The 24,211-nt window shown below is 52.3% G+C and overlaps 1 protein-coding gene across 2 annotated transcripts in view; it reads left to right on the forward strand.

Annotated features, from left to right (window-relative positions):
- The first annotated feature begins 9,681 nt into the window (after window positions 1-9,681).
- Window positions 9,682-24,211, forward strand: part of SLC6A17 (solute carrier family 6 member 17) — a 36,553-nt gene continuing 22,023 nt past the window's right edge. Inside the window, exons 1-2 of one of the 2 annotated variants that reach the window (XM_071450315.1) lie at window positions 9,682-10,151; window positions 18,954-19,361. In XM_071450315.1, the coding sequence (XP_071306416.1) occupies window positions 19,076-19,361 (286 nt within the window). In that variant the 5' untranslated portion in view covers window positions 9,682-10,151; window positions 18,954-19,075. Of the gene's footprint in view, window positions 10,152-18,953; window positions 19,362-19,917; window positions 20,003-24,211 lie in introns of those variants that run through there. The other variant, XM_071450316.1, reaches the window with a different exon arrangement.

Below are 24,211 nucleotides of genomic sequence, written 5' to 3' on the forward strand. Positions count from 1 at the left end.
GGGTTCAAGAGGCAAGATGGAGGAATCTGGGCGTGTCCTGTCCTTCTCCTTCTTCTTCTTGTCCTCCATCTTCTGCTGCTATGGTGACACTTTTGGTTTAGAGTTGATACAGACTGTCTAACATAGGTGATAGGTATTGGAAAATTATTGTAAATAAAGTACATGTAGTTTGTAGTATAAAAATCTAACACCACCCCAAGGGCAGGGACTGTGTCACAACCCGACCTGCTGGAGAGATCTGAGCAGGTCAGAGAAAGAATGGAATAGATAAGGAAAAATAAACCCTGAAAAGCAGAACTGATGAATCTCCACTTCTTCTGTCACAGGGCTGGGAAAAAAAGACTTTCTAATAACTCAGGAGCCATTTCAACCACAGAAACCTGAGTTATATATAACAATAAGGGTATAAAACGTGTTCATCCAGAACCCATGGTGGAGTCAGGTTTGGGTCTGTACCCCTGACACCCAGAGCTCTTCAATAAAAGCACCTGCATAGAATCATCCCATGATTTTGTGTTCCTGAACACTAACACCATGACCAGGGAGCTGCTCTGCCAGCCTGGGGACAGCAGGGGAGGCTGGGTGTTGGGAAGGATGAAAGTTTGACAAGAAGGTCTCACAGATATATGTGCTTAGCAGAAAGGTTTTTAAATGTAGAATCTGGTGAAGGAATAGAGATGGAAGCAAGTTTTGATATAGAAGGAAAGAATGGCTGAGCCAGTCTCACTGGATAACCAAGGAGGCAAAGGGTGTGTTAGTTAAAAGGGGTTTTTATGACTTACAGCAAAGGATAAACCCACCCCAAACAAGAAAATGTTTTTACCAAGCAGAAAGAGAGCACAGGCAAACAAGGCAGCAAATGGTGCAAGTAGAAAAAAGGTCTCAGAATTTTCCACTGCAAGAAAACTGAAAAACAACTTCTAGCTTAAACTGTAATGTACTGACTTTGAGTGACTGGAGAACAGTAACATGAATATGGTAATTATAGTAGTTATGATAGGCTATAGATAATAGTTAAGGTATAGATTGGCTCTGCTGTATTAAGATGCAGAGCAAAGAAAAGTCTATAATGCATTGTGACCAAAAGAAAAGTAAATAATGCATTGTGACCAAAAGAAAAGTCTATAATGCATTGTAACCAAAAGAAAAGTCTATAATGCATTGTAACCAAAACCAAAGGGTCTCCAGGCCTGCCTGCAGCTGGAGCTGACAGCTGTGGGCACAGCTCTGTCACCCACAACCCTGCACTGCTGTGACATCTTGGATGGAATAAACTGCATTTTGCAGAGCTGCCTGGATCCCACATCCCTCATTCAGGCTCTTAGAGCTGGGGACAGCAGGCAGGGTTGGGGACAGCAGGCAGGGCTGGGGACAGGAGAGGGCTGGGGACAGCAGGCAGGGCTGGGGACAGCAAAGGTTCGGGGACAGAAGGCAGGGTTGGGGACAGCAGGCAGGGCTGGGGACAGCAAAGGTTCGGGGACAGAAGGCAGGGTTGGGGACAGCAGAGGGTTGGGGACAGCAGAGGGTTGGGGACAGCAGGCAGGGCTGGGGACAGCAGGCAGGGTTGGGGACAGCAAAGGTTCGGGGACAGCAGAGGGCTGGGGACAGCAGGCAGGGTTGGGGACAGCAAAGGTTCGGGGACAGCAGAGGGTTGGGGACAGCAGGCAGGGTTGGGGACAGCAGGCAGGGCTGGGGACAGCAGAGGGCTGGGGACAGCAGAGGGTTGGGGACAGCAGGCAGGGCTGGGGACAGCAGGCAGGGCTGGGGACAGCAGGTGGCCGCCTGTTCCCCATCTGCCCTCACAGCCGGGGCTGTGGCTGCACTGCTCCGAGGCGATTTTTGGGTGACTTCTGTTGGAAGCAGCCCCTGGTGGGGACTGGCTGGATGGTGTCTGGCTGCTTCTCATTAGCTGGGTGGAAAATGCTGCTGGGTGCCAGGCTGCTGAGGGCCAGGGAGGATGAGCAGCATGGAAGGCCTTGCTCAGGAGCCCAGGACATGCTTGGTGCCACACAGAAGGTGCAGGCTGGGGTGGAAATCCTCTGGTTTGGGCACTTTGAGCCCTGCAGAGCCCTCCAGGCAGGTCTGCACAGTCAGGGTGAGCGTGCCAGGAGCAAGCCAAGCACTGGTTTGGGCAGCATCAGACCAAACCATTGCAAACTCCCTCCCTGCAGGCTTTGGGGTTAATATCAAACTGGTTTTAAAGTTTTTGCTCTGTTCCCTCGATATATCAATGTTTAAAAAATGTCACATGAAAAAATGTAAAAAGCAATATTTAAAAAAAGTTAAAAAAATGTAAAAACTGTTATCTTAACTTCCTCAAACACTTACTGCTGATGTATTGATTGTATAATGGGAATGCATTGATTTTTATGAATAGCATTATTTATAAAGCATTGCTATTATATTTTTAGCCAGCTCTCATCTGCTTTCCCATCTCCTGGTGTGATCACCTACAAGACACGTGTCGCTTTCAGAATCCTTCTTTTTGTTCTCTGCTGACATCTTCTAACAAGCCCCACTCAGAGAAACTGGCCCCAAGTCAGGCTGAGATCTCTCTTTACTCCTCCAGGAACGAGCAGCACAGTCAGCAGTGCCTGTGCAGGGAGATCTGAGGCTGAGCAGCCTTTGAAAGGGTTTTCTTTTTCTTTTTTTTCTTTTTCTTTTTCTTTTTCTTTTTCTTTTTCTTTTTTTCTTTTTCTTTTTCTTTTTCTTTTTCTTTTCTTTTTTATTTTCATTTTTTTTCTTTTCCTTTTCCTTTCTTTTTCTTTTTCTTTTTCTTTTTCTTTTTCTTTTTCTTTTTCTTTTTCTTTTTCTTTTTCTTTTTCTTTTTCTTTTTCTTTTTCTTTTTCTTTTTCTTTTCATTTTTTCTTTTCCTTTTCCTTTTTTTTTCTTTTCCTTTTCCTTTTCCTTTTCCTTTTCCTTTTTTCTTTTTCTTTTTCTTTTTCTTTTTCTTTTTCTTTTTATTTTTCTTTTTCTTTTTCTTTTTATTTTCATTTTTCTTTTTATTTTCATTTTTTTTCTTTTCCTTTCTTTTTCTTTTTCTTTTTCTTTTTCTTTTTCTTTTTCTTTTTCTTTTTCTTTTTCTTTTTCTTTTTCTTTTTCTTTTTCTTTTCCTTTTTCTTTTTCTTTTTCTTTTTCTTTTCGTTTTTCTTTTTCTTTTTCTTTTTCTTTTTCAATTTTCATTTCCAAGGACAAAATGTCCAAGGACCATGCAGCTCCCCAGAGTGGGTCCAGGCACTGAGACCATCCCAGATCCCAACTCAGGCCTCTGTGCAGGGCAGAGAGGGCTGGATCCAGCTGTGAAGGAGGGATTTGGGGGTCTGTCCCACTGGAAAGCCTCCAGGGAGATGGAGCTGGCTCAGATGGGCCCTGCAGACAGCAAGGGGCAGCACCAGAGATCTGGTGTGGGGATCAACATCACCCAAACTATGGGAAAAACCTTAAAAAACCTCTCTGAGATCACCCAAATCCCTTCCAAAAATGCATCCAGGCCACCAAAAGCACCTGGAAATGCAGTGCCAGGCTGAGCTGGAGTGGTGCCCCCCAGCCCTGGTGCTCCTGAGCTCTCCCCATTGCACAACATGGCCCTGGCTGCCTCTGCCCTGCTTGGCATGTGGAGAAAATTAATACCAGAGCTCTGGAGCAGCAGCAGCTCTTTAAAGCATGTCCCACTGCTTGGAGCCCTTCCCAGGGGCCGTGGGACATGGTTCTCATTCCTCTGCCTGGGCTGGGGTTTATTATTTTTCCCTCTATTGTGCAGAGTCCCCTTTATTCCCTGCATGCCTGTCCCCTGGGGCTGAGGGAAGCAGTGTGGTTTTCTTGTGCTCAGACATGGCTTGCTGCCTCCTCCCAACCAGCCTTTTGTCTTCCTGACATGATCTTTAGGCCAAAAATAGATGATCCCTGCTCCTTCCAGGGCTGGAGACACACAGCCCACAGGTGAGTGCATGGAGGGGCACTGGGCTGGGTTCATTAGAACCCCTGAAAAAGGGAGATGATAATTTTAAAGGTAATTTTCTCTGTGATTCCTGATGTTTCCAGCTGGGGCTGTCTGCCATCAACCCCTCTTTTGGGGACACACTGCCCTGTGGTGCTGTAATCCCACTCTTGAATGACCCAAGAGGTTTGGGAGCCCTTGGAAGTGCCACCAGGTCGATGGCCACAGGCTCAAGCTGTCCCTGAGGAAGGGACATCTCTGTGATGGGGAAGGCAAACCCAAGGGGAATGCCCTGCCTGGGATCCCAGCTGTGCTGCAGCCTCTCCCATTCTTGGACACATCTCTTTGCCTCCTGGGATGAGAGAAACATCCTGGCAGAGGGAGCTGGGACTGGGATTCTTGGGTGCAAAATGCTCTGTAGGAGCCAGAAATTCCTCAGCTCTGAGTCAGGCCGGGCTCTCCTTCCCCGGGTCTGCTCCTTCCCCTCCTTGTTTGCAGTGCTGGCCCTGAATGAGCCACGACAGGCCCTGGCTTTGCAGGCAAATTCCTATTTGGAAACCAGAGGGCTTTATCCCCTGCAATTATTATCACTTGAATGTAGGTCGGCCTGACAGCTTAGGTGGAAAATCATCTTCAGAGCGTTCTGGCACTCTGCACTCACTGTCCTGTTAATCCCCAGCCTGCTCCCAGTTGGTTTTGGGGGAGAAATCTGCCTTTGGGGGCTGGTTCACCCTCGGGGGAGGCACTCGGGTGGGTTCCCAGAGGTACAGGAGGGGATTGGGGTAGATGAGATGGGAAGAGCAGCTCCCTCCTGATACTCCAAAATGCCTGGGGGGAGATTCATTCATCCCTGCGCTCCTTGGAGGTGCCCATTCATGCCTGCTTTCTGTCCATCCCGGTTTGTCTGTCTGTCCGTCGCTCCCCACAGCGTGTTTGGGAGCGGCTCTGCCGCATCCCTCCCGGGAGGCCCCGCTCGTTCTCTGCCTGCTCCATCCTCACCCTCTCCCTCGGAACCTCCCCCCTTGTATTTTTCCTCCCGAAATCACAACTTCCAATCCTTTAAAAAGCCTCCCCCGCTCCGGACCCCCTCCCCCGGGCCAGCGCGATGAATGAATGGCTGGTGGCCGTGTGATGCCATTTCCATGGTGACAGATGGCAGCGGGAAATGCGGGGATCAGGGTCACATGAGAGCAGCGGTAAATTCAGGCAGTTATTTATAGGCTGCTGCTCCAGCGTTTATGGAAATGCGTCTGCCTTGGACCGTGGTATCAGCCCTCCGCCGGCTCTCCGGGGCACTGCTCTTCCAGGAGAGACATTACTCATGCTCTGCTTTAATCCAGACTGTTCCTGCTGCTCAGCCTGGTGTCGGAAAAGTACCGGGCAGAGGGTCTGGTTTATTTTTTCCCGAGCCTGAATCTCTCTGAATCAGCCTCAGCCAAATGCAGCCGTAACCTTCCTGCATCTGCCCCTGGCATCTCCTCTGCTGGTGGCTGCCTGGGCCATAACCTGAATTTTTGGTCCTGGAAATGTTCATGGCAGAGCCCAAATCCAGCTTTGTCTCTCCTGGTTTTAGCTCTGACACATCTGGGAATATTTTCATGCCTCAGTTTACCAACCAACACTTTGGTGATGTGCGGTGAACCAAAGGGAGATTTTAAATCCACAGGGGAGGATTTGTGAGACCTTAAAGTGTCATTGAGTCAGCCCATCTGCAGTAGGGTTATCCCTGCTCCCTGATGAGATGTGCAGGACCAGGGAGCTCAGTGGCTGCTTCAGCCCCTCCTTCAGAAGGATCCTTGATTTCTCTTTGCTTAAGACCCCCTAATCAGGTTGCCCAATCTTCTTTCTGTTAATCTGGGTGTGCAGAGTTTGCTGCTGCTGGCACTTGCAGCCTGTGGGATCTGCAGCTCCCCTTCCCCAGCCCTCCAAGCTCAGGCCCATCTTCCCACAGAGGCAATAAAAATCCCCATCTTCAGAAACCAGAGTCAGGGAATCATGGAGTGGTTTGGGCTGAAGGGACCTTAAAGCTCATCCAGTGCCAGCCCTGCCATGGCAGGGACACCTCCCACTGTCCCAGGCTGCTCCCAGCCCTGTCCAGCCTGGCCTTGGGCTGCCAGGGATCCTGGGGCAGCCCCAGCTGCTCTGGGCACCTGTGCCAGGGCCTCACCTCCCTGTCTCCTGTCAGATTATGCCCTTTTCTGACCTTGTTTCTAGTTCCATTTCTTGTTTCTAGCTCTGTTTCTCTCTCAACAATGTCTGTCCTACTCCATGGCATTTCTAAGCCAGCATTTCTTATCTCAAGGTTTACATTTCTTATCTCAAGGTTTGCATACAGGTGCACACCATGTGAGCCTTTTGTCCAGCTTTGTAGAGAATTCTCTACAAACCCGTTTCCCACATCCCCTGTGTGTCCCCACTGGGGTCCTGGCTGTCTGTCCTGTCCATGTCTCCCTTTCCCAGCCTGGGCATTTCCTCCTTGGCTTCCCTGTTTGCTTCCCCACCACCCAAGGGATGTTCCACAGGGAGGGCTGTGCCACAAACGTGGGAAGTGCCAAATCTTTGGAGAGGTCACGAGGACTGACCACATCCCAGAGCAACCCCCTATATTTTCCATTTCAGCCTCCACTGGAATGGAAAATATAAACCCCCTCCCTCCAAATTGTTATAAATTTTAAATTAAGGGGCTCTCAGGCAAAAAATATGGGAGCAGGAAATAACAGTTCTTTATTAGGGAAGAAAATAAAAGGATAAAATAAACAATGCAGTAACTAAACCAACACTGCCAGAGTCAGAACCCAACCTGACACCCTGTGGGTCAGGGTGCTGGCAGCAGAACCATTGGAATTGTGGCTCAGCCCTCCTGCAGTGCCAGGGCTGGTTCTGCTGGAGCAGGGATCCTGGAGAAAGGTGCAGTCTCTGCCTCTGAAGATCCAGGGGCAGAGGCAGCTGCTGTTCCTCTGGGCAATCCAGTGCAGAAGCTGTGCTGGTGTTCCAGAATCTCCAGATTATATCCAGGTAGGAATGCTTGGCTCCTCCCTCTGGGCTCACATCTCCCAGTGGGATGCTGTAGTTCTTATCAGCCATGCAGGGACATTCAATGGCTGTTATCAGCAGATGTCTCCCTGGAGGGAGCAGTGGGTGTGGAAGATGTCGGTGATGGAGAGAGACGGGGAGACTGACTTGGTGATCAGAATCCAATTTTATTGTGGGATACAAATGCTTATATACTATTTGAGGGAGAATATGATTTTATTTTTAAATTATTTAAAATCACATACACAAACTTTTATTATTTAAAATCACATTCACAAACTTATGCATATAACATCTCTTGCTTGCAGAGTTTAATGGGATTTTCTTTTTCTGGTAAACTGCTTAATTAAATCTTGCAATCCAGGTCTAATTTTCAAAGTTCTGTTTGCTTTTGCCAAGGCATCCTGTTATCAAATCTCTTATGTTAGCCAGGTCCAAAGTCCATCATCTGTCTTGTGTCCCCCAACATTCCAGCAGGGGAGATAAGGAAAACTGCCCACTGAACAGAAGCCAGCTGCCACCCAGATGGCAAATGGAATCCAATTTGCTTGGCAATCCAGGACAGGGGCTGGATCTCCCATCCATCACACCCTGGATCATGAGGAGATGTTGCCACCGTGGATGCTGCGCTGGGAGTGTGTTTTGATTTTTAAATCATGAGTGGGATGGGTTCATTCCCTTTCCAGGGCTGCCTTCCCCAGAGCCAGGCTGGGAGAGGCACAGTTAATGGAGTGTGGCTCGTTTCTCCCAGGGAAGAGGCAGAGTTATGGCCATTGCTGCTGGCCCAGCTCCCAAGCACACGGGACAATTGATCCTTCTGTGCCTAATAGGCTGGAAAGGCCAGGAATGTGTATAAACACTGTGATCCAGGAGCTGAGGCAGTGTGGCTTGGGGCTGGAGGTTTGAATTCTCTGGAGTTTATCTCTTCCAAATGTGTTTTTCCTCCTATCAGGGTTTGTCTTGGTACCAGCATCATCAGCACCAGAAATACACTGGTTGGGAAATGCAGCCAGGCTCCATTGCTGAATGTGTGAGCAGGAGACTTTTCCATGAGATACTGAACCAGAAATGAGCTCCTCTGAAAACTTTTTCCTGTTTTCCCTGCAGTGAACCAACCTAACAAGCCTGTGCTTTTCCTGATAAATCTGATTACAGGTTGTCTGAGGCCAGCACTGAAGAGATGGGGAAGGCTGAGCCCTCCTGCTGTCCTGGGCTCTGCTCCCCACACCAAGCAGCCTGAGGAGCTGTGAGAAATTGGGCCTGAAAAGCTGGATTTGGGGTTTGCTCACCCCCTAAGAGCTGTTTGTGCAAGGCATTTCTGCCTCTGTCCAGGTGGAATGTGCTGCTGTATCCCACGTCCTGCTGGGAAGGAAAGGGAGGTGGTGTCCTTTCACCTGAAGGATTTTATTGTCTGCATTAAAGGTGGGTTAAAGGTGGAGCCTTCCAGGAGCTGAGGGGGCCTACAAGGGAGCCAGAGGGGGATTGTCCCCAGAAATTGGAGTGACAGGACAAGGGGGAATTGATTTGCACTGAAAGATGGGGAATTTTGGCTAGATATTAGAAAAAATCCTGCCCTGTGAGCGTGGGAGGCCCTGCACAGGTGCCCAGAGCAGCTGGGGCTGCCCCTGGATCCCTGGAGGTGTCCAAGGCCAGGCTGGACAGGGCTGGGAGCAGCCTGGGACAGTGGAAGGTGTCCCCCATGGTGGGGTGGAATGAGAAGGGCTTGAAGGTCCCTTCCAAGCCAAACCATTCTATAATAAATATAAATTATAATATAAATATATTATAATATAAATATATTATAATATAAATGTAAGATATTATAATTTAAATATAAACACACAAATATTATAAATAAAGATAAATTATAAATAGAAATCAATATAAACTGTTCTATAATAAACAAATACCTGCAATATCTCCGAGCTGGCTGAGCCCCAGCCCAGCCCACTCAGGTCAGGGCTGCTCTGGGCTCCCCTGGCAGGGGAGCTGCTGTGCCCAGGGCTGTGGTGTCCCCTGAGCCCAGGGCTGGCTCTGGGCTCCCCGAGTGTCCCAGGGCTCAGCACCAGCACTGAGCATCCTCACACTGAAGGGGCAGCTGAAGGATTCACACTGAGTGAGGGGGAGCAGAGTTTGGGGCCTGGCCACTCCTCCTGCTCCCTCCTGTGTGGTCCCAGCCAAAGGAAATCCTCTGAAACAGCAAATAATGAAAGAGATATGAAATACCTCTTTCAAATAATGAAATATAGTGGGTTTAGATTCGATTTTAGGAAAAAATCCTTCCCTGTGAGGGTGGGCAGGCCCTGGCACAGGTGCCCAGAGCAGCTGAGGCTGCCCCTGGATCCCTGGCAGTGCCCAAGGCCAGGCTGGATGGGGTTTGGAGCCACCTGGGACAGTGGGAGGTGTCCCTGCCATGGCAGGGCTGGGACGAGGTGATCCTCAAAATCCCTTCCAGTGCAAACCACCCTGCAAATCTCTGACAATAAATCAGGGGCAAGGGGCTCCCAAACCCCCCAAACCCTCCCTCCCCCAGGGAATCAGCAGCCAGCAGGGCCCTCCCGGGGCTGCACTTTGGGGCCATTTCAAAGGGATTCTCTTCCCCCCACAGCAAAACCAGACCCACCCCTTTGTGTCAGGACTCGACGTTACTTTTTTTCGCCTGCGAGAGCCTCCCTCGGAGCAGGGGGGGTGGCCGGGCACCCCAGCTTTGACGCGCAGCCCTGGTGACTCAAGCCTGCGTCAGGGGCTGCGTGTCCCATCGCGTTGATATTTTTTTTATATATTTCTCTCTCTCTTTTTTTTTTTTTTTTTAATTTTCTATCCCGTTTCGTTCCTGATTTCCCGGGAGCCGCTCGGAGTTGCCTCCCTCCGGCGGGGCCGGGCGAGCCCAGCGCGCATCCACCGGGCGGCGGCGGGGCGGGCGGGGACCGGCAGCGGAGCGGAGCCGCCGGTACCTCGGAGCATCCCCGCCGAGCCCTTCCCGAGCCCTGCCCGCCTCTCCCGGCCGCTGCCGCTCCCGTCTGCCCGGCTCCCTGCAACCTCCTCGCTCGCCCCTGGTGATTTCCGCCGGGAATTTTGGTGATTTCTGCCGGGAATTTGCGCCGTTTCCCTCCGGGACCGGGCCAGTTTCTCCTGGAATCGGGTGGGTTTCATCCTCCCGGGGAGCCGCCGCAGCGCCGAGGTGAGGATGCTCCCCCCATCCCCGCCCTGCCGGCCCTGGGTGCCCCCTCCCCAGCGGGGAAAAGATGCTCAGGGCCGGGCTGAGGTTGATGGAGGGGACAGCCCAGCCCGGAGGCATCAGGCGTGGCCCTCGGGGTGGTGGCATCCGGGGCTGGGGGGACATTTGGAGGCACTCCGGGGGCTGGGGGGTCATCGCTGCGGGTGGCTCTGGGTTCCTGCCCGGCTCCTGCTGCTGGGGGGGCTCATCCCGTCTGAGGATGGGTGAGAATGCAGCCTCCAGGTTGACCTTGACAATAACATTGGGAGAGGAGAAAGCGTTGGGCTGCAATGAATATTTCAGTCCTGGTCCCTGGAGTAGGGGAAGGGGGGGGGGGGGGGGTTGCCCCTTCTTTTATTTTTGTGCTGCTCCTTGAGTGTGGATGGTTGGGTTTGAGGTAGAAAATGGGGTTTGGGGTCCTTTTCACCAGGAAATGGGAATTTCTGGGTGAAATTCCCAGGACTGGGTGTGGGGAGCCCTTGGCCCCCTCTGTGCACGCTGGATAATCCCAAAGGTGTGTTTTTTGGGCTGGTCCAAATTTCCATCACTCTGGGAATGTGGGGCTCAAACCAGCTGAGAAATCTGCTCCCAGCTCTTTGTAGAGGACCCAGAAGGTGAAATCCTGCTCCCTGGATCACGCCTTGTGTCTGAAGCACCTGAGGTTCCAATCCATCAGGAGCTGATGTAACTATTTCTGGTCTTGGGAGGAAAAAAACCTGGAGCACGGCGGCAGCTGAGCTATTCTCGGCAGGGTGGAGAGTTCCTTGTGAATATTTCTCCAGAGGTGTCAGGACTAGGTCAAGGAACCTGGCTGGGGGTGTGACTGCTCCAAGGGAAATAAAATGTGGGTCTGAGCTGTCCACTGGGATGGGGTGGAGATGGCTCTGCTGAAACCAGCAGGGACAAAAAGGTTCAGTTTAAATCTGGAGTGACTCCAGTGCTACTTCGGGCTTGCAGAGAGCAGGAATCTGGAGTTACAGCAGAGCTGGAGTCACGAGGATCAGATTCACCCCAAATCGGGCGCTGACCTGCCCACGTCCAGGTGAAATCGTTGCCTCGGGAGGAGCAGCCCTGCTTTTACCCCATCCCGGGCTGGGGTTGGATTTGTTTGTTTACAAACGTAGCAGCAGCTCCATGAATTACAACGGGGGAAAGCAGCACTCAGGGCGGGCTTTGGGTGCTGCCTGTTTGTTGCTTTTTAGGGTAAATCTCAGCTGGTTTGGGGCTCGTTGAGTAACCTTTGGCTGGAGTGGGTGAGTTACAATGGATCGCTGAGGTCCGAGTGGAAAACGATCATCTGGTGAATCAAACCAGCCCTGAAGGGATCATATGATGGTTGCCTTTGCTCTGGTGTCACGTTATTGCAGCTGTGTGTGTTTTCATGCTGCCGAATGAGACATGAAAGGAGCCCTAAGCCCATGAACCCACGGGCTCACGGCTTCGTGACAAACCCGAGTGCCAGGGCTGCTCCTTCCATGCCCGCCTTGTGACCCATCAGCAAAACCCATCCGGAGGCTCCTTGGCACCTCCTGGGGACAGGAGTGGCTGTCAGGTCACAGCCGTGTCCCTCTGAGGTGGGACAGACCCACCTGGTTGAAATGCTCATTTTTAATTCACCCAATCTCATCTTGTGGGTTTTCCTGCCTCAGTTTCTCCTTTCTGGACCCGGGGCTGCTCCTCCCTTGCCCACCTTGTGACCCATCAGCAAAACCCATCCGGAGGCTCCTTGGCACCTCCTGGGGACAAGAGTGGCTGTGAGGTCACAGCCGTGTCCCTCAGAGGTGGGACAGACCCAGTGGTGGAGCAGGGGCTGGTGCAGCCCCAGCCCTGCTTTTCTGGAGAGGAATTTGGGATATTTATAACATCTGGGCGCTCTCAGCCAGCGGGGTGGGTGTAAGACAGAAGCGGGGGCAGCTCTGATTCATCAGCTCTCCTGTGTCACGATGCTAAAGCGGGACGGGAAGGACGAGGAGCGGCTCCAGCCCCTCAGGGGGGGAAATGCGAGAGGCCGGGCTGCCTTCAGCCCCAGCTGCTCCTGAGATGCTTCTCCTGCTCTGTCACCTTCTGACACTGCCCCAGCTGCAGTCTGTGCCTCCCCAGGGGTGGGTGTGAGGAGGGGACAGCCCTGGTGGCTCTATGGCTCACCCCGTGTCCTTTCTGCACAGCTCATTTTAACGAGGGGACAATGGGAGCAGCCCTAATGAGCCCAGATGGTAAAACCAAGGAGCCACAGGCCGGGCAAGGAGGAGGAAATTTAAGATGGAGGTGTCTTGGACCAGCCTCTCTGGTGGAAAAGGGAGGTTTGAGTGGTGGAGGCCATGGGAAGGTCCTCAGAGCAGGGCAGGGGTGGGCAGAGCTGCAAAAACTCTGCCTTGGGCAGAAATCTCTTCTTGGGGCTTTGAAGAGAAGTTTGGATGTGCTGGGAGGGCCCTGCCCTTGGTTTCCTGTGGTTTGGAGGAGCAGGATGCTTCCCAAAGGACCAGCTCTGCCAGGGCCATCCCCATCCCACCACAGAGGCTCCCTGGCCTCAGGGAGCAGCAGGAAGGGGCCTGGAGCTGGTTTTTCTCATGACTGGGGCCAAAGTGGGATGTGCATGCAGGTCTCCTTCCTTGGCTCTTGGCTGTGCAGCACAGAGGGAGGACAGGAGGGATCCGTGCTCCTTCCCTCCTCCTCTGCTCCTGGGTGACCTTGGGTCTGTCCCTTCTCCTCCCTGGGCCAGTCTCCCCACCTCAGCCACCAGCCTTGCCCTGGGTGCAGTATTTCCCTGGCTCTGTGTGTGTCAGGGAGGATGAGGAGCTGCAAATTGATGCTCAGCTCTCCCAGCCCCCAAGCCGAGGGTAGATTTCCACCTCCCGAAATCCCTCGGCTCCTGTGTCCCCACTCCTCCCTCCTTTCCCTGCTCTGTGACCTTGATGGGGTGAGCTGGACCTTCCCAGGCCTGCTGAGCTGGGTCCTTCACCAGGAACATCTTTCCTTTAGGAGCTGTGGGGGATTTCTGTGGAAGCTGAAGGGGGGGAAATGGTAATGCTGGGGCAGGGAGGGACCAGCAGAGTCCCCAGAGGATGAAAAGCTCATTTTTAATTCACCCAATCTCATTTTGTGGCTTTTCCTGCCTCAGTTTCTCCTTTCTGGACCCAAATGAGGGATAAATGTAGAATTTGGACGCAGGAGAGGAGAGATTCCCCTGCACCCCATCATTTGGACCCAGAGCACGTTTGCTGCCAGTTGCTGATCTCCTTGGGCTCTGCTGTAAATCCCCATCTCCTGCCTGCCTTCCCCAGCTCTCCCAGGCCCAGCTGAAAGCTTTGCTGACACATTTCCAGCCTGTTATTGCTCCCCAGCTGCCTTCCCAAGAAAGCAAGGATGGGCAGAGCCAGGACACGTGGCCTGGAGCCTCCCTCCTCCCCTGGCCCTTGGTGATGCTGCTGCTGCCAGGGCCGGGGGTCTGAGGGGTCTTCACTCACCCCAAACAGCAGCATTTCCCCATGGCTGCTTTTGGGGTCAATGGAGCCTCTGAGAAGGGATTAAACCCCTGGGTGTGACAAGGCAGGAGTTCCCTCCTCCCCTGACCCTTAGTGATGCTGCTGTCAGGGCTGGGGATGTGGGGAATCTTCATTCACCCCAAATAGCACCCCAAAAAGCAGCTTTTCCCCATGGCTGCTTTTGGGATCAGTGGGAGCCTCTGAGCATGGATTAAACCCCTGGGTGTGACAAGGCAGGAGTTCCCTCCTCCCCTGGCCCTCGGTGATGCTGCTGCCAGGGCTGGGGGGGTCTTCACTCACCCCAAAAATCAGCATTTCCCCATGGCTGCTTTTGGGGTCAATGGGAACTTCTGAGCAGGGATTAAACCCCTGAGTGTGACAAGGCAGGAGCTTCTCCATCCCTGCCCTTCCCCTGGTGGGTTAAATCCAGTTTGTCCCATGGCAAACCTGCCTTGGATCTGCTGCCGTGGTGGTTCCCACACCAGTCCAAAGGGATGGGGTGCTTGGGGTCACCCTGTGCCACCTGGACATGCATGGGGACTGTCACTTTGTGCCAGCAGGAGCCCTGGACTCAGCCCAGGGCTCAGGGAATGGTGTTTGCTGTCTCAGGAGCTCAGTGTGAAGGTTTCACTGGGACCAGGGAAGAGGGAATCCCATTCAAGGACACACCCAGGGACATGGAGCAGGATGAGGTGAGTTATTCCCTCTCCTTATAATGCCTGCTCAGAGACACCAGCACAAACTGGTCCTTTCCAGGTCCTGCTGTGAGAAAAGCCACGTTCCCTCTCCAGCTGGGTGCCACCAGAGCTGGTTTTACCTGGGCAAAGCTGTGGGTGCAAAGTCAGCCCTGGTCTGGTGGCATGAGTGAGGTTCTTGCAAGCCATGGGCTCTGAAAGACCCTAATCTGTCTTCTAAAGAGACAGAAAAAAAGCACATTTAAGAAAATTAAGGTCATGGGGACTAAGTAAACAAGCTGAATCTCCATCTGTCAGTGACAAGGGTTTTCTATCTCGCTCCAGCCCGGAAAGCTCCTGCTCGTCAGCTGATCTGCCTTGTCTTTCTCACAGGGTGGTTGTTATTTTTGGCAGATGATTTTTTGATTAAATTCCCTTTTCCTACCAAAGGAATGTGCAGAAATACCTTTCTCAGATGGATTTGGGTTGTGCTTTTTCGTTCGAGGGTGCAGACCTTGGGGCTGGTGCAAAAAGCTGGGGAAATGAGAAGGAAGAGCCTTGCTGACCTGGCTTTCCCTGGGCCCTGTTCCTGGGCTGTGTGGGCTGGTGGCTTCGTGCAGGCTCTGCCTGGGCTCATCTCCCATTCCCAGCAGGGATGGGGAGGGTGAAGGCTGGGTGTGCTCATGGAATCAGGAATGATCCTCTCTCCTTCAGCCTGCATCTCTGCCAGGCAGCACCACCATGCCCATGGGGACACAGCAGGAACTCCCCAAAACAGCCATGGGGCGCTGCCAGAGCCATGCCAGGACCAGGATCTGGATCTCTGATAAGGTTTTCCCCCTCTAGTTCAGCTTGGGCACGGGCAGGAACACTTGTACCTGTCCTTCACCCTCCTGCCAATGTTTGGAGAGCCCATCCCCATCCCATAAAAGCAGCTCTGCTGAGACCCCAAATCCTTTGGGAATGTTGCTGTCTGGAGTGTTCTCCAAGGCTCTGAGGGTTTCTGGAGCTTTGGAGGTGCTGGAAGGACCCTGCTCCTCCAGGATCTGTGTCCTGGGGCCTCCCAGCCCTCAGAACAGCTGAACCAAGGAGAGGAACAGGCTGAGATCCACAGGGATGCTGTGGGGTCTGTGCTGGCCCCATGGTGCTGGCCTGGCTCAGAACCACCTGCTCTGGAGCTGGGCACCTCCTGGGGCTTGGGGTGTCCCAAAAAAGCTGTTTGGGTGCCCTCACTGTGGGCCACTGCACCCTGGGGGCTTGGCCAGCACGTCCTGGATCTTCTTGGCTCTCTCCCTAACCCTATAGAGATATTTTAGGGGTCCTAAAGAGATAATTTAGAGATCCTAGAGAGATACTTTAGAGATCCTAGAGAAATAATTTAGAGATCCTAGAGAGATACTTTAGGGATCCTAAAGAGATTCTTTAGGGATCCTAAAGAGATATTTTAGGGATCCTAAAGAGATATTTTAGGGATCCTAGAGAGATACTTTAGAAACCCTAAAGAGATATTTTAGGGGTCCTAAAGAGATACTTTAGAGATCATAAAGAGATACTTTAGAAACCCTAAAGAGATATTTTAGGGGTCCTGAAGAGAAACTTTAGAGAGTCCTAAGAGATATTTTAACCCCAAGTCTGAGTCCTCCTGGTGCTCTGAAGGAGCTGCTGAGCAGACAGGGAGCAGCCAACAACCCGTGGGTGATTTACCCAGCTCTGCACAAATCCACACAGAGCCCGAGCCAGCCCCGATGGGAATCCTGCCCTTTCCTGGCTGCGGGGTGGGGCCCTGGCCGTGCTCTGTGCCCATCCCCAGCCCGGCTGAGGATGCTCCAGCCCCGGGCAGCCACGTGCCGGTAATTGCCGCGATTGAGCGGCGAGCGGCTGCTGTGAATGAGCCCTCGTTAGGAAATTAAACATCGCTGGCCTGGGCTTGACAAAATAACTCAAACGGCTTCTCCGGAGGAGCCGGATCCAGGAAAGATGTGGAGCCGAGATGGTTGCCTGGCAACGGATGCAGCCGACAGTTGAAAATAGATTTTTTTTTTTTTTTTCGTATAGGAACAGGGCCTGGCAAAGGGGGAACTTCCGACAGGGGTGAGAAAACACCGAGGTGAGGGTGGCTGAGGGGGAGGTTTCCTGCTCCCGGTGCTTTGCTGATGGGCTTTGCTGCCTGGGCTGAACCCGCTGCCCTGAAAAGGGATGGGATCGTGGGCTGAGCTGGATCAAAAATGTCCAAGAGGAGGGAAGGGCTGGGAATGGCTCTGGAAAAGCCCCCAGGGAGGGAGGAGGAGGCGCTGCCGCCCAGCTGGGGCGGGTGAGGTCATGGGAGCTCAGAACCACCATGGCCCAGCTGAAATACACAGGGCAGGAGATGCTTTTTTCTTCTAAAGCCTTTATTAGAAATGATCAGCTCAAGGTTGGGAGGCCTGACAGGTTGGTGGTTTTGCTGTCACTACTCCCCGGGTGAATGGGAGGAGTAATAAAATACAGTTTTGCCACTAAGGAGCAGCATTGCAGGTCCTATCCTCACGAGAACACTGGGAATAGTACCCCTGTTACTGCTTTTTGGGTTGCCTAATCTCGGGGTCTTGGTTCCAGCTGAGGTCTTTGCTCAGGGCGAGGGCCACAAAGGGTCTCAGCATCTCTGCAGGCTCAGCACTCTGTTCCTCACTTCCAGACATCACTCTGATCTCTTAATTCTGTGTTGGCTCATTGTTTTCGGGGTCTTTTCGGTAAGTTTGGTGGGGTGGCTGCCCATGGCATGCTGGTCCTGGAGTTATTTTGCATTCTCTCTGATGCCCCCCTCCCATGTCCCCTCCTCTCACTGTCTGGGGAGGAGAACCTAGCCCCAGGCAGGGCCTTACCGGTACAAAAGGAGCAATTAAGGAAAATGACTGGTGGTTACAATAACAAACAGGTAGAACTTCACCTTGGCAGCAACTTGTTTGGCTGGTTTCACTCTGCAACCCTTTTTTGCTCAAAAAAAAAAAAAAATTGGCAGATTTTTTACTTCTAACAGGAGAGAAGAGCTGGGAATGGCTCTGGAAAAGCCCCCAGGGTGGGGGGAGGAGGTGCTGCTGCCCAGCTGGGATGGGTCAGGTCTCTGAGCTCTGCCATGGCCCAGCCACCAGCCGGGTGTCCCTGGGAGCAGAGATGGAGAGGACAGGAAAGAGGGCAGTGCAGCTCTTCAGGAGGGTCCCTTTTCCAAGCTGAGGGATTCTTTGGGGCAGTTCTGTGTTTTCTCCCCAGCTGATGTTGCACCACGGTCCAGTCTAAGCTGGGAGCTGCCCCATCTGATCCCAGTGCTCCCAGTATGGAGAGGAAGGACATGGTGCTTTCCCAGTTTGGGGATCCCCAGCCCAGTGGAGCAGATTTCCACAATGAACCCAAGATTTTTGAGGCAGGGGGGAATCTGCAGGGCTGGGCTGGGTTCTGGGCACCTCCTGAGGTGCTTCTGTGCAGGATTGCTCCTCCTGACCCACGCTGAGGGCTGGGGAAGTGAAGGGGCCAGGGTTGATGGCTTTGCCTTGGCTGCTGCTGGTCATGCAGCTGTTATCTGTTGTAAAGCTGCCTGGGGAGATTTAGCATCAGGCTCCAAGGCTTTTAAGTCACTCCTGATAACTTCCTGGGATGCAGAGATTGCCTGGGCACGTGTCACTGTCCCCTGAGCGCTTCCAAGCTGTCGTGGAGCGAAGCTGGGGCTGTGCTATGGTCAGGAGGGGAAGGAGCAGGACAGGCAGGGCAGAGGCTGGGTTGGTGTCAGACCTTGTGAGGTTCAGCTGCTGGGCTGGAGGCGTTAGAGGGGAGAAGAGGTGTCACAGGGATGTGACCTGTCCTCACCTGTCACTGTCTCCTGGAGCCCAGGGAAATTCCTCTCTCTGGGACACAGGAGGCTCTTCTCCATGGATGAGAGCAGCTGGGGCTGCCCCTGGATCCCTGGAAGTGTCCAAGGCCAGGCTGGACAGGGCTGGGAGCAGTCTGGGACAGTGGATGGTGTCCCTGGTCTATGGAAGCTGTCCCTGCCTAAAGCAGGGGTGGGGTTGGATGAGCTTTAAGATTCCTTCAACCCAAACCATCCTGGCACTCTCTAATTCTCAACCAGAACGTTGCTCCTGGTCCATCATTCCTGGAGCAGGAGACCCTCCAGGCTCAGGGTCAGGTCCCAAGACACAGGGGGATGGACACCCTTCTCTCCTGGTGCTACAGGTCCCAAAACACAGGAGGGATGGACACCCTTCTCTCTGGGTGCTGCAGGGATGGGCACCCTTCTCTCTGGGTGCTGCAGGTCCCAAATCACAGTGGTGGACACCTTTCCCTCCTGGTGCTGCAGGTCCCACCAGCTCACAGGGGTGGACACCCTTCTCTCTGGGTGCTGCAGGTCCCAAATCAGAGGGGATGGTCACCCTTCTCTCTGGGTGCTGCAGGGATGGACACTCTTCTCTCTGGGTGCTGCAGGGATGGGCACCCTTCTCTCTGGGTGCTGCAGGGATGGACACTCTTCTCTCTGGGTGCTGCAGGGATGGGCACCCTTCTCTCTGGGTGCTGCAGGTCCCACCAGCTCACCTGGGATAAGCCAAACCCAACTGACCCTGGCCGACCCCTTCCCCACACAGGTCCTGCTGATGAAGAGGAGGTGAGGCCCGAGCTGTAACTCCCCCTCTGTGCTGCTCCCTGCGGGACCTTCCTCCTCCTCCTCCTCCTCCTCCCTGCCCGATCCCGCGCCGGGGCCGCCCCGATGCCGAAGAACAGCAAGGTGACGCAGCGGGAGCACAGCAGCGAGCATGTCACCGAGTCGGTGGCCGACCTGCTGGCCCACCAGGAGCCCGTGGACTACAAACGCAGCGTCCTCAACGTGACGGGGGACACGTGGGACAAGCAGAAGGAGGGGGACGAGGAGCTGGAGGCGGAGAACCGGCCGGCGTGGAACAGCAAGCTGCAGTACATCCTGGCGCAGATCGGCTACTCCGTGGGGCTGGGCAACGTCTGGCGCTTCCCCTACCTCTGCCAGAAGAATGGAGGAGGTGAGACCTGGGGCAGGGGTGGGCTCGGGTTTGGTGTTGCTGAAATAGCTCCTGAGGGATTAAAGGGTCTTTTTTTCCCAGCCCTGTGACCAAAGAAGAAGTCGAGATTCCTCGGCTCTGGTTTTCAAGGTTGTTTATTTTTTCTCTTCTCTATTCCATTCTTTCTCTGAGAGCTGTCCAGCAGGTTGGGTTGTGGCACAGTGACTGCCCTTGGGGTGGTGCTAGTTCTTTATACTAAGAACTACGTGTGCTTTATTGACAATAATGGGGAAGTGCCAGCAACGTCTGGCGCTTCCCCTACCTCTGCCAGAAGAATGGAGGAGGTGAGAGATGGGGCAGGGATGGGCTCGGGTTTGGTGTTGCTGAAACGGCTCCTGAGGGATTAAAGGGTCTTTTTTTCCCAGCCCCATGATAGAAGAAATCGAGATTCCTTGTCTCTGCTTTTCAGGGTTGTTTATTTTCTCATATCTGTTCCATTCTTTCTCTGACCTGCTGAGATCTGTCCAGCAGGTTGGGTTGAGGCACAGTGACTGCCCTTGGGGTGATGTTAGTTCTTTATACTAAGAACTACATGTGCTTTATTGACAATAATGGGGAAGCGCCAGCAACATCTGCCCACCTCTGCCAGAAGAATGGAGGAGGTGAGAGATGGGGCAGGGATGGCCTCGGGTTTTGTGTTGCTGAAATAGCTCCTGTGGTATTAAAGAGTCTTTTTTCCCAGCCCCGTGACAGAAGAAGATGAGATTCCTCAGCTGTGCTTTTCAGGGTTGTTTATTTTTCCTTATCTATTCCATTCTTTCTCTGATCTGCTCAGATCTCTCCAGCAGGTCGGGTTGTGGCACACTGACCACCCTTGGGGTGGTGTTAGATTTTTATACTAAGACCTACGAGTACTTTATTTACAATAATTTTCCAATACCTATCACCTATGTTAGGCAGTCTGTCTCTACTCTAAACCAATCCAAAAGTGTCACCGTCCCAGCAGAAGATGGAGGACAAGAAGAAGGAGAAAGACAGGACATGCCCAGATTCCTCCATCTTTCCTCTTGAACCCCCATTCTAAATCCCCAAAATTCTGCTTTTTCACCCTGTGGCAAATTAACTATCGTTCTACCCAAACTCTTGTGGCCTGTAAATCCTCACACAAAGTTGGTAATTGTTTCCATGGGCTAAAATCAAAGGCATAGGTGTCTTTGACTCCATGCCAAGGTCTCTGAGCCCCTTGCCAGGGTCTCAAATCACCCAGGGCAGCCAGAGGAATGTCCTGTGTCCCAACAGGATGGGATTGGCCCTTGGAAAAGGGTGTGTGACCCAATCCTGCCTCACTGCATGCTGGGGTGTGGATCCAGGAGAGGACAGGGGTGATTTGGGCTCTAAAATGGGTTATTTGGTATCGGTGCCACGATGCCTGATGGGTGGGAAGAATGCTGTGCAGAACTCCATGGTATCAGAAGGCCAATTAATTACTTTATTACACTATAACTATATTACAGAATATTACACTAACAAGAACTATCACTAACTAAAAAACCCATGACCCTCTGCCCGAGAGTCCCAACACACACACGTGGATCCAATTGGTCAATGAATCCAAAAAACCAGAATCCAACCAAGCAATCACCTCAGGTAAACAATCTCCAGAACACATGGGCACAAACACAGGAGCAGCAAATGAGATAAGAATTATTTTGATAATTCTTTGCTTCTCTTATAGCCTTTCTCAGGAGAAATTCCAAAAAAGCTCAATCTCTGTTCAGAGGGCATGTGAATATCATAGTTTGGGCTCTGAAGGGGGAAAGGGCTGCCAGAAGTTGTGTGAGATGTGGAAATCTCCAGGATGGCCTTTTCCTAAAGATTGTCCACCTGCTTGCTCCAAAGTCACAGTGAATCCCAGGCTGGAAGCCAGGATTTCTGGCTGCTCCCCCTGATTCCTGTTGGGAATATTTACTTGCAAATGGCATCAGCCCCAGTATCCCCAGAGCTGTGTGGTTCTCTGATCCCTCACCCTAACCCTAGTGGCAGCCTGGGGCTGTGGCTGGGGTCCCCAGTGTCACAAATGACCCAGGTTAGCAGTGGTGGGCACAGGGCAATGTTGGCCCAGTGCTGTGCTCCCCTTGCTGTGCCTTTCCCAGCCCCAGCACTCTAGAGCTGTAGGCTGTGTGGTTCTCTACCCATAACCCTCGTGCCTAATTTGGAAATTGGGGCTAAAAAGGGACCCATTTCCTGGGTCCTTGATGCCACTTCTTGTGGTCCCATCCCATTCCCAAACCCTCCTTGCAGCCAGCCCATATTCCCATCCCAGCCTCCTCCCTGGGTTTCCCATTGCAGCCCAGAGGGTCAGGTCCCTCCCAGCTGTGCTGAGCCCCAGCACCCTTCATGCCACTGATGAGAGGGTGGGTTCCTCGTCATTAATCCAAACCCAGTCCCTTCCCAGCCCTGCTGGAGGACAGTGCCCCTGTCCTCTCTGTGTTTCCAGCGTTCCATCCTTTGCTGTGCCCCCAGCCCTGCAGCTGCCCTCAATAATTCAAACATCTCTGGTGTCACATCAGGATGAGTCATTCTTGAGTGCAGTCAGCACTCCCCTCCCTCCCAGGGCTGCTCAGCCCCATTCCCTTCCCTTCCCATCCAGGATGGAGCTGGCAGTGCCCGGCTCCTGCATCCCAGCACCTCCCAGAGCCCTGCTTGGCTGCAGCTCAGCCTGGTTTTGGCTCAGCACAGCTCTTCACGAGTGTTCATCCCAAATTCAGGGCTGGGAGAGATCAGTGCAGCCCAGTTCCTGCATCCCAGCACCTCCCAGAGCCCTGCTTGGCTGCAGCTCAGCTTGGTTTTGGCTCAGCACAGCTTTTCACGGGTGTTCACCCCAAATTCAGGGCTGGGAGAGGTCAGTGCAGCCCTGCTGGCTTCACCACACAGCTGCCTACAGCTGGCCTCTGATTACCAAGAAAGTTTTCCCCATTAAGTGAGATTTAGAACAAGATTTCCCCATTAAATGAGATTTTAAAACCAGATTTAGAGCCAGAGGTTGGAGAACCAGCATCCTTCTTCTCTGCAAGGATTAACTAGCTGTGCTTCAGTTTCCCCATGCCACAGCAATCCTTAATTAACCATAATTAGTGCACTCAGTGAAAAATCCTCAGCTTAGGCTGAGCTCTCTGCTGTCCTGGTTATTTTCCTAGGCAGAGCAGTGCTGGGTGATGGGAGGTGCCACTGGCATTCCCAGGGTGGGATTCCTCCTGGTGTATTCCTCAAATCCGGGGCTGAACTTGCTGTCTGTGTGTGGGGAGCATTAAAGAAGTGGCTTTGGGCACAAGATCAGATGGGAGGTGGGATGGGGCTGGGGACTGAGGCAGCACAGCCCTGACACTGCTGCAGCAGAGGGGATGAACAATGGGTTTGACCCACCCTGTGCTGGCATCCTATTTGTCCTCACTTTCTACTTCTTATATAATTTTTCTGCTGGCCAATCTCATGGCTGCTGTTTAGCTCCAATCCCAGTTCTGCTGTCTCTGAGGCCTTTTGCAGCTTTCCCAAACCCCTCTGATTTTATGAATTCCCACACTCAATTTCTCTCCCTACCCCCATTTTTAACTCACCATCCCCACCCAGGATAAGAATAACATGATGAGTCTTGAGGATTTTCAGGCCTTTTTGCGCCTTTTTCACTGAGACCTATTGCTGGTCAGGGGTCTATGTACAAATCACAAATGGGATGGGACTGTTAGGAACGTGCCTTGAGCTGTTTTATTTTCCAGCATCAGTCTCATTCCATGGTTATGACAATGGGAAGATGCCACCAGCTCACATCCCAGGCAGCAGAACAAGAACTCAATGTTACAATTCACTTTATAAGTATTTGACCAATCCCACAAAGTAAAAGCACATTGACAGCAGTTCTATCCACCACTATAAGCACAGGTACCTTTGGTTAAAACAATGCTTGCTTATTTTGAATACAATACCTGCTTGTAAGTATTACAACACAATGCAGAGAGCTCCATGATTAAGCTTCAAACTTCCTAATATCTCACCAGATAAACTTTTCTGTAGCTTAGGGAGTTATTCTAGACAAGTGTTAATACACAGACCATTGTTCTATTTGTCCTTAGTTTTCTACTTTTTAAATATTTTTTCTGCTGCCCAATCTCATGGCTGCTGCTTAGCTCCAATCCCAGTTCTGCTGTCTCTGAGGCCTTTTGCAGCTTTCCCAAACCCCTCTGATTTTGTGGATTCCCACACTCAATTTCTCTCCCTGCCCCCATTTTTAACTCACCATCCCCACCCATGCTGGGGCTGATCCTCTTTGCAGAGTCCCTGCTTGGAGCAGCACCCCCTGCCCTGCTCCTGCCTGGCCTGGGGAGTGGTGGCTGTCACTGGAGTGTCAATCCAGGGGCACTGAGCCAGGCAGGGACTGGGACAAGCAGCTGCTTTTAGGGGCTCCTTGCTGTGACAGAACATCTTCCTGCAGCAGGACTTCAAATAAAAGCTTTACAAGCTTCCCCAACCATTACCACCATTCCATGGATGGGGAAACTGAGGCACAGAGCTGGGAACTGCCTTGAGCAGCAGATTGCTGGGCTCTGCTGGGTTTTCCTTTTGCCCAAATTACATCATCTGTCTGTCCCATGGGGCAGGCACTGATTCTCTGCCTTTGCCTCCCTCCACATCTCTTGGCTGGGGTTCCCACCCGGCTGTGAGGTGCTGCCAGCAGCGGTGCAGGGGTTTGGGTGTTGGGGAAGATGAAACATTGATGAAACATATTTATAAGATGAAAATCTTATAAATATGATTGTCTGGCAAAAGATTTTGAGAATATGGAAGCTATGAGTGAGATTGAAATGAAAGCAAGCTTT

This window comes from Agelaius tricolor, unplaced genomic scaffold (genome assembly GCF_023055355.1).
Source record: "Agelaius tricolor isolate 1412-34295 unplaced genomic scaffold, bAgeTri1.0.p SCAF_30, whole genome shotgun sequence".
NCBI classification, from domain to species: domain Eukaryota; kingdom Metazoa; phylum Chordata; class Aves; order Passeriformes; family Icteridae; genus Agelaius; species Agelaius tricolor.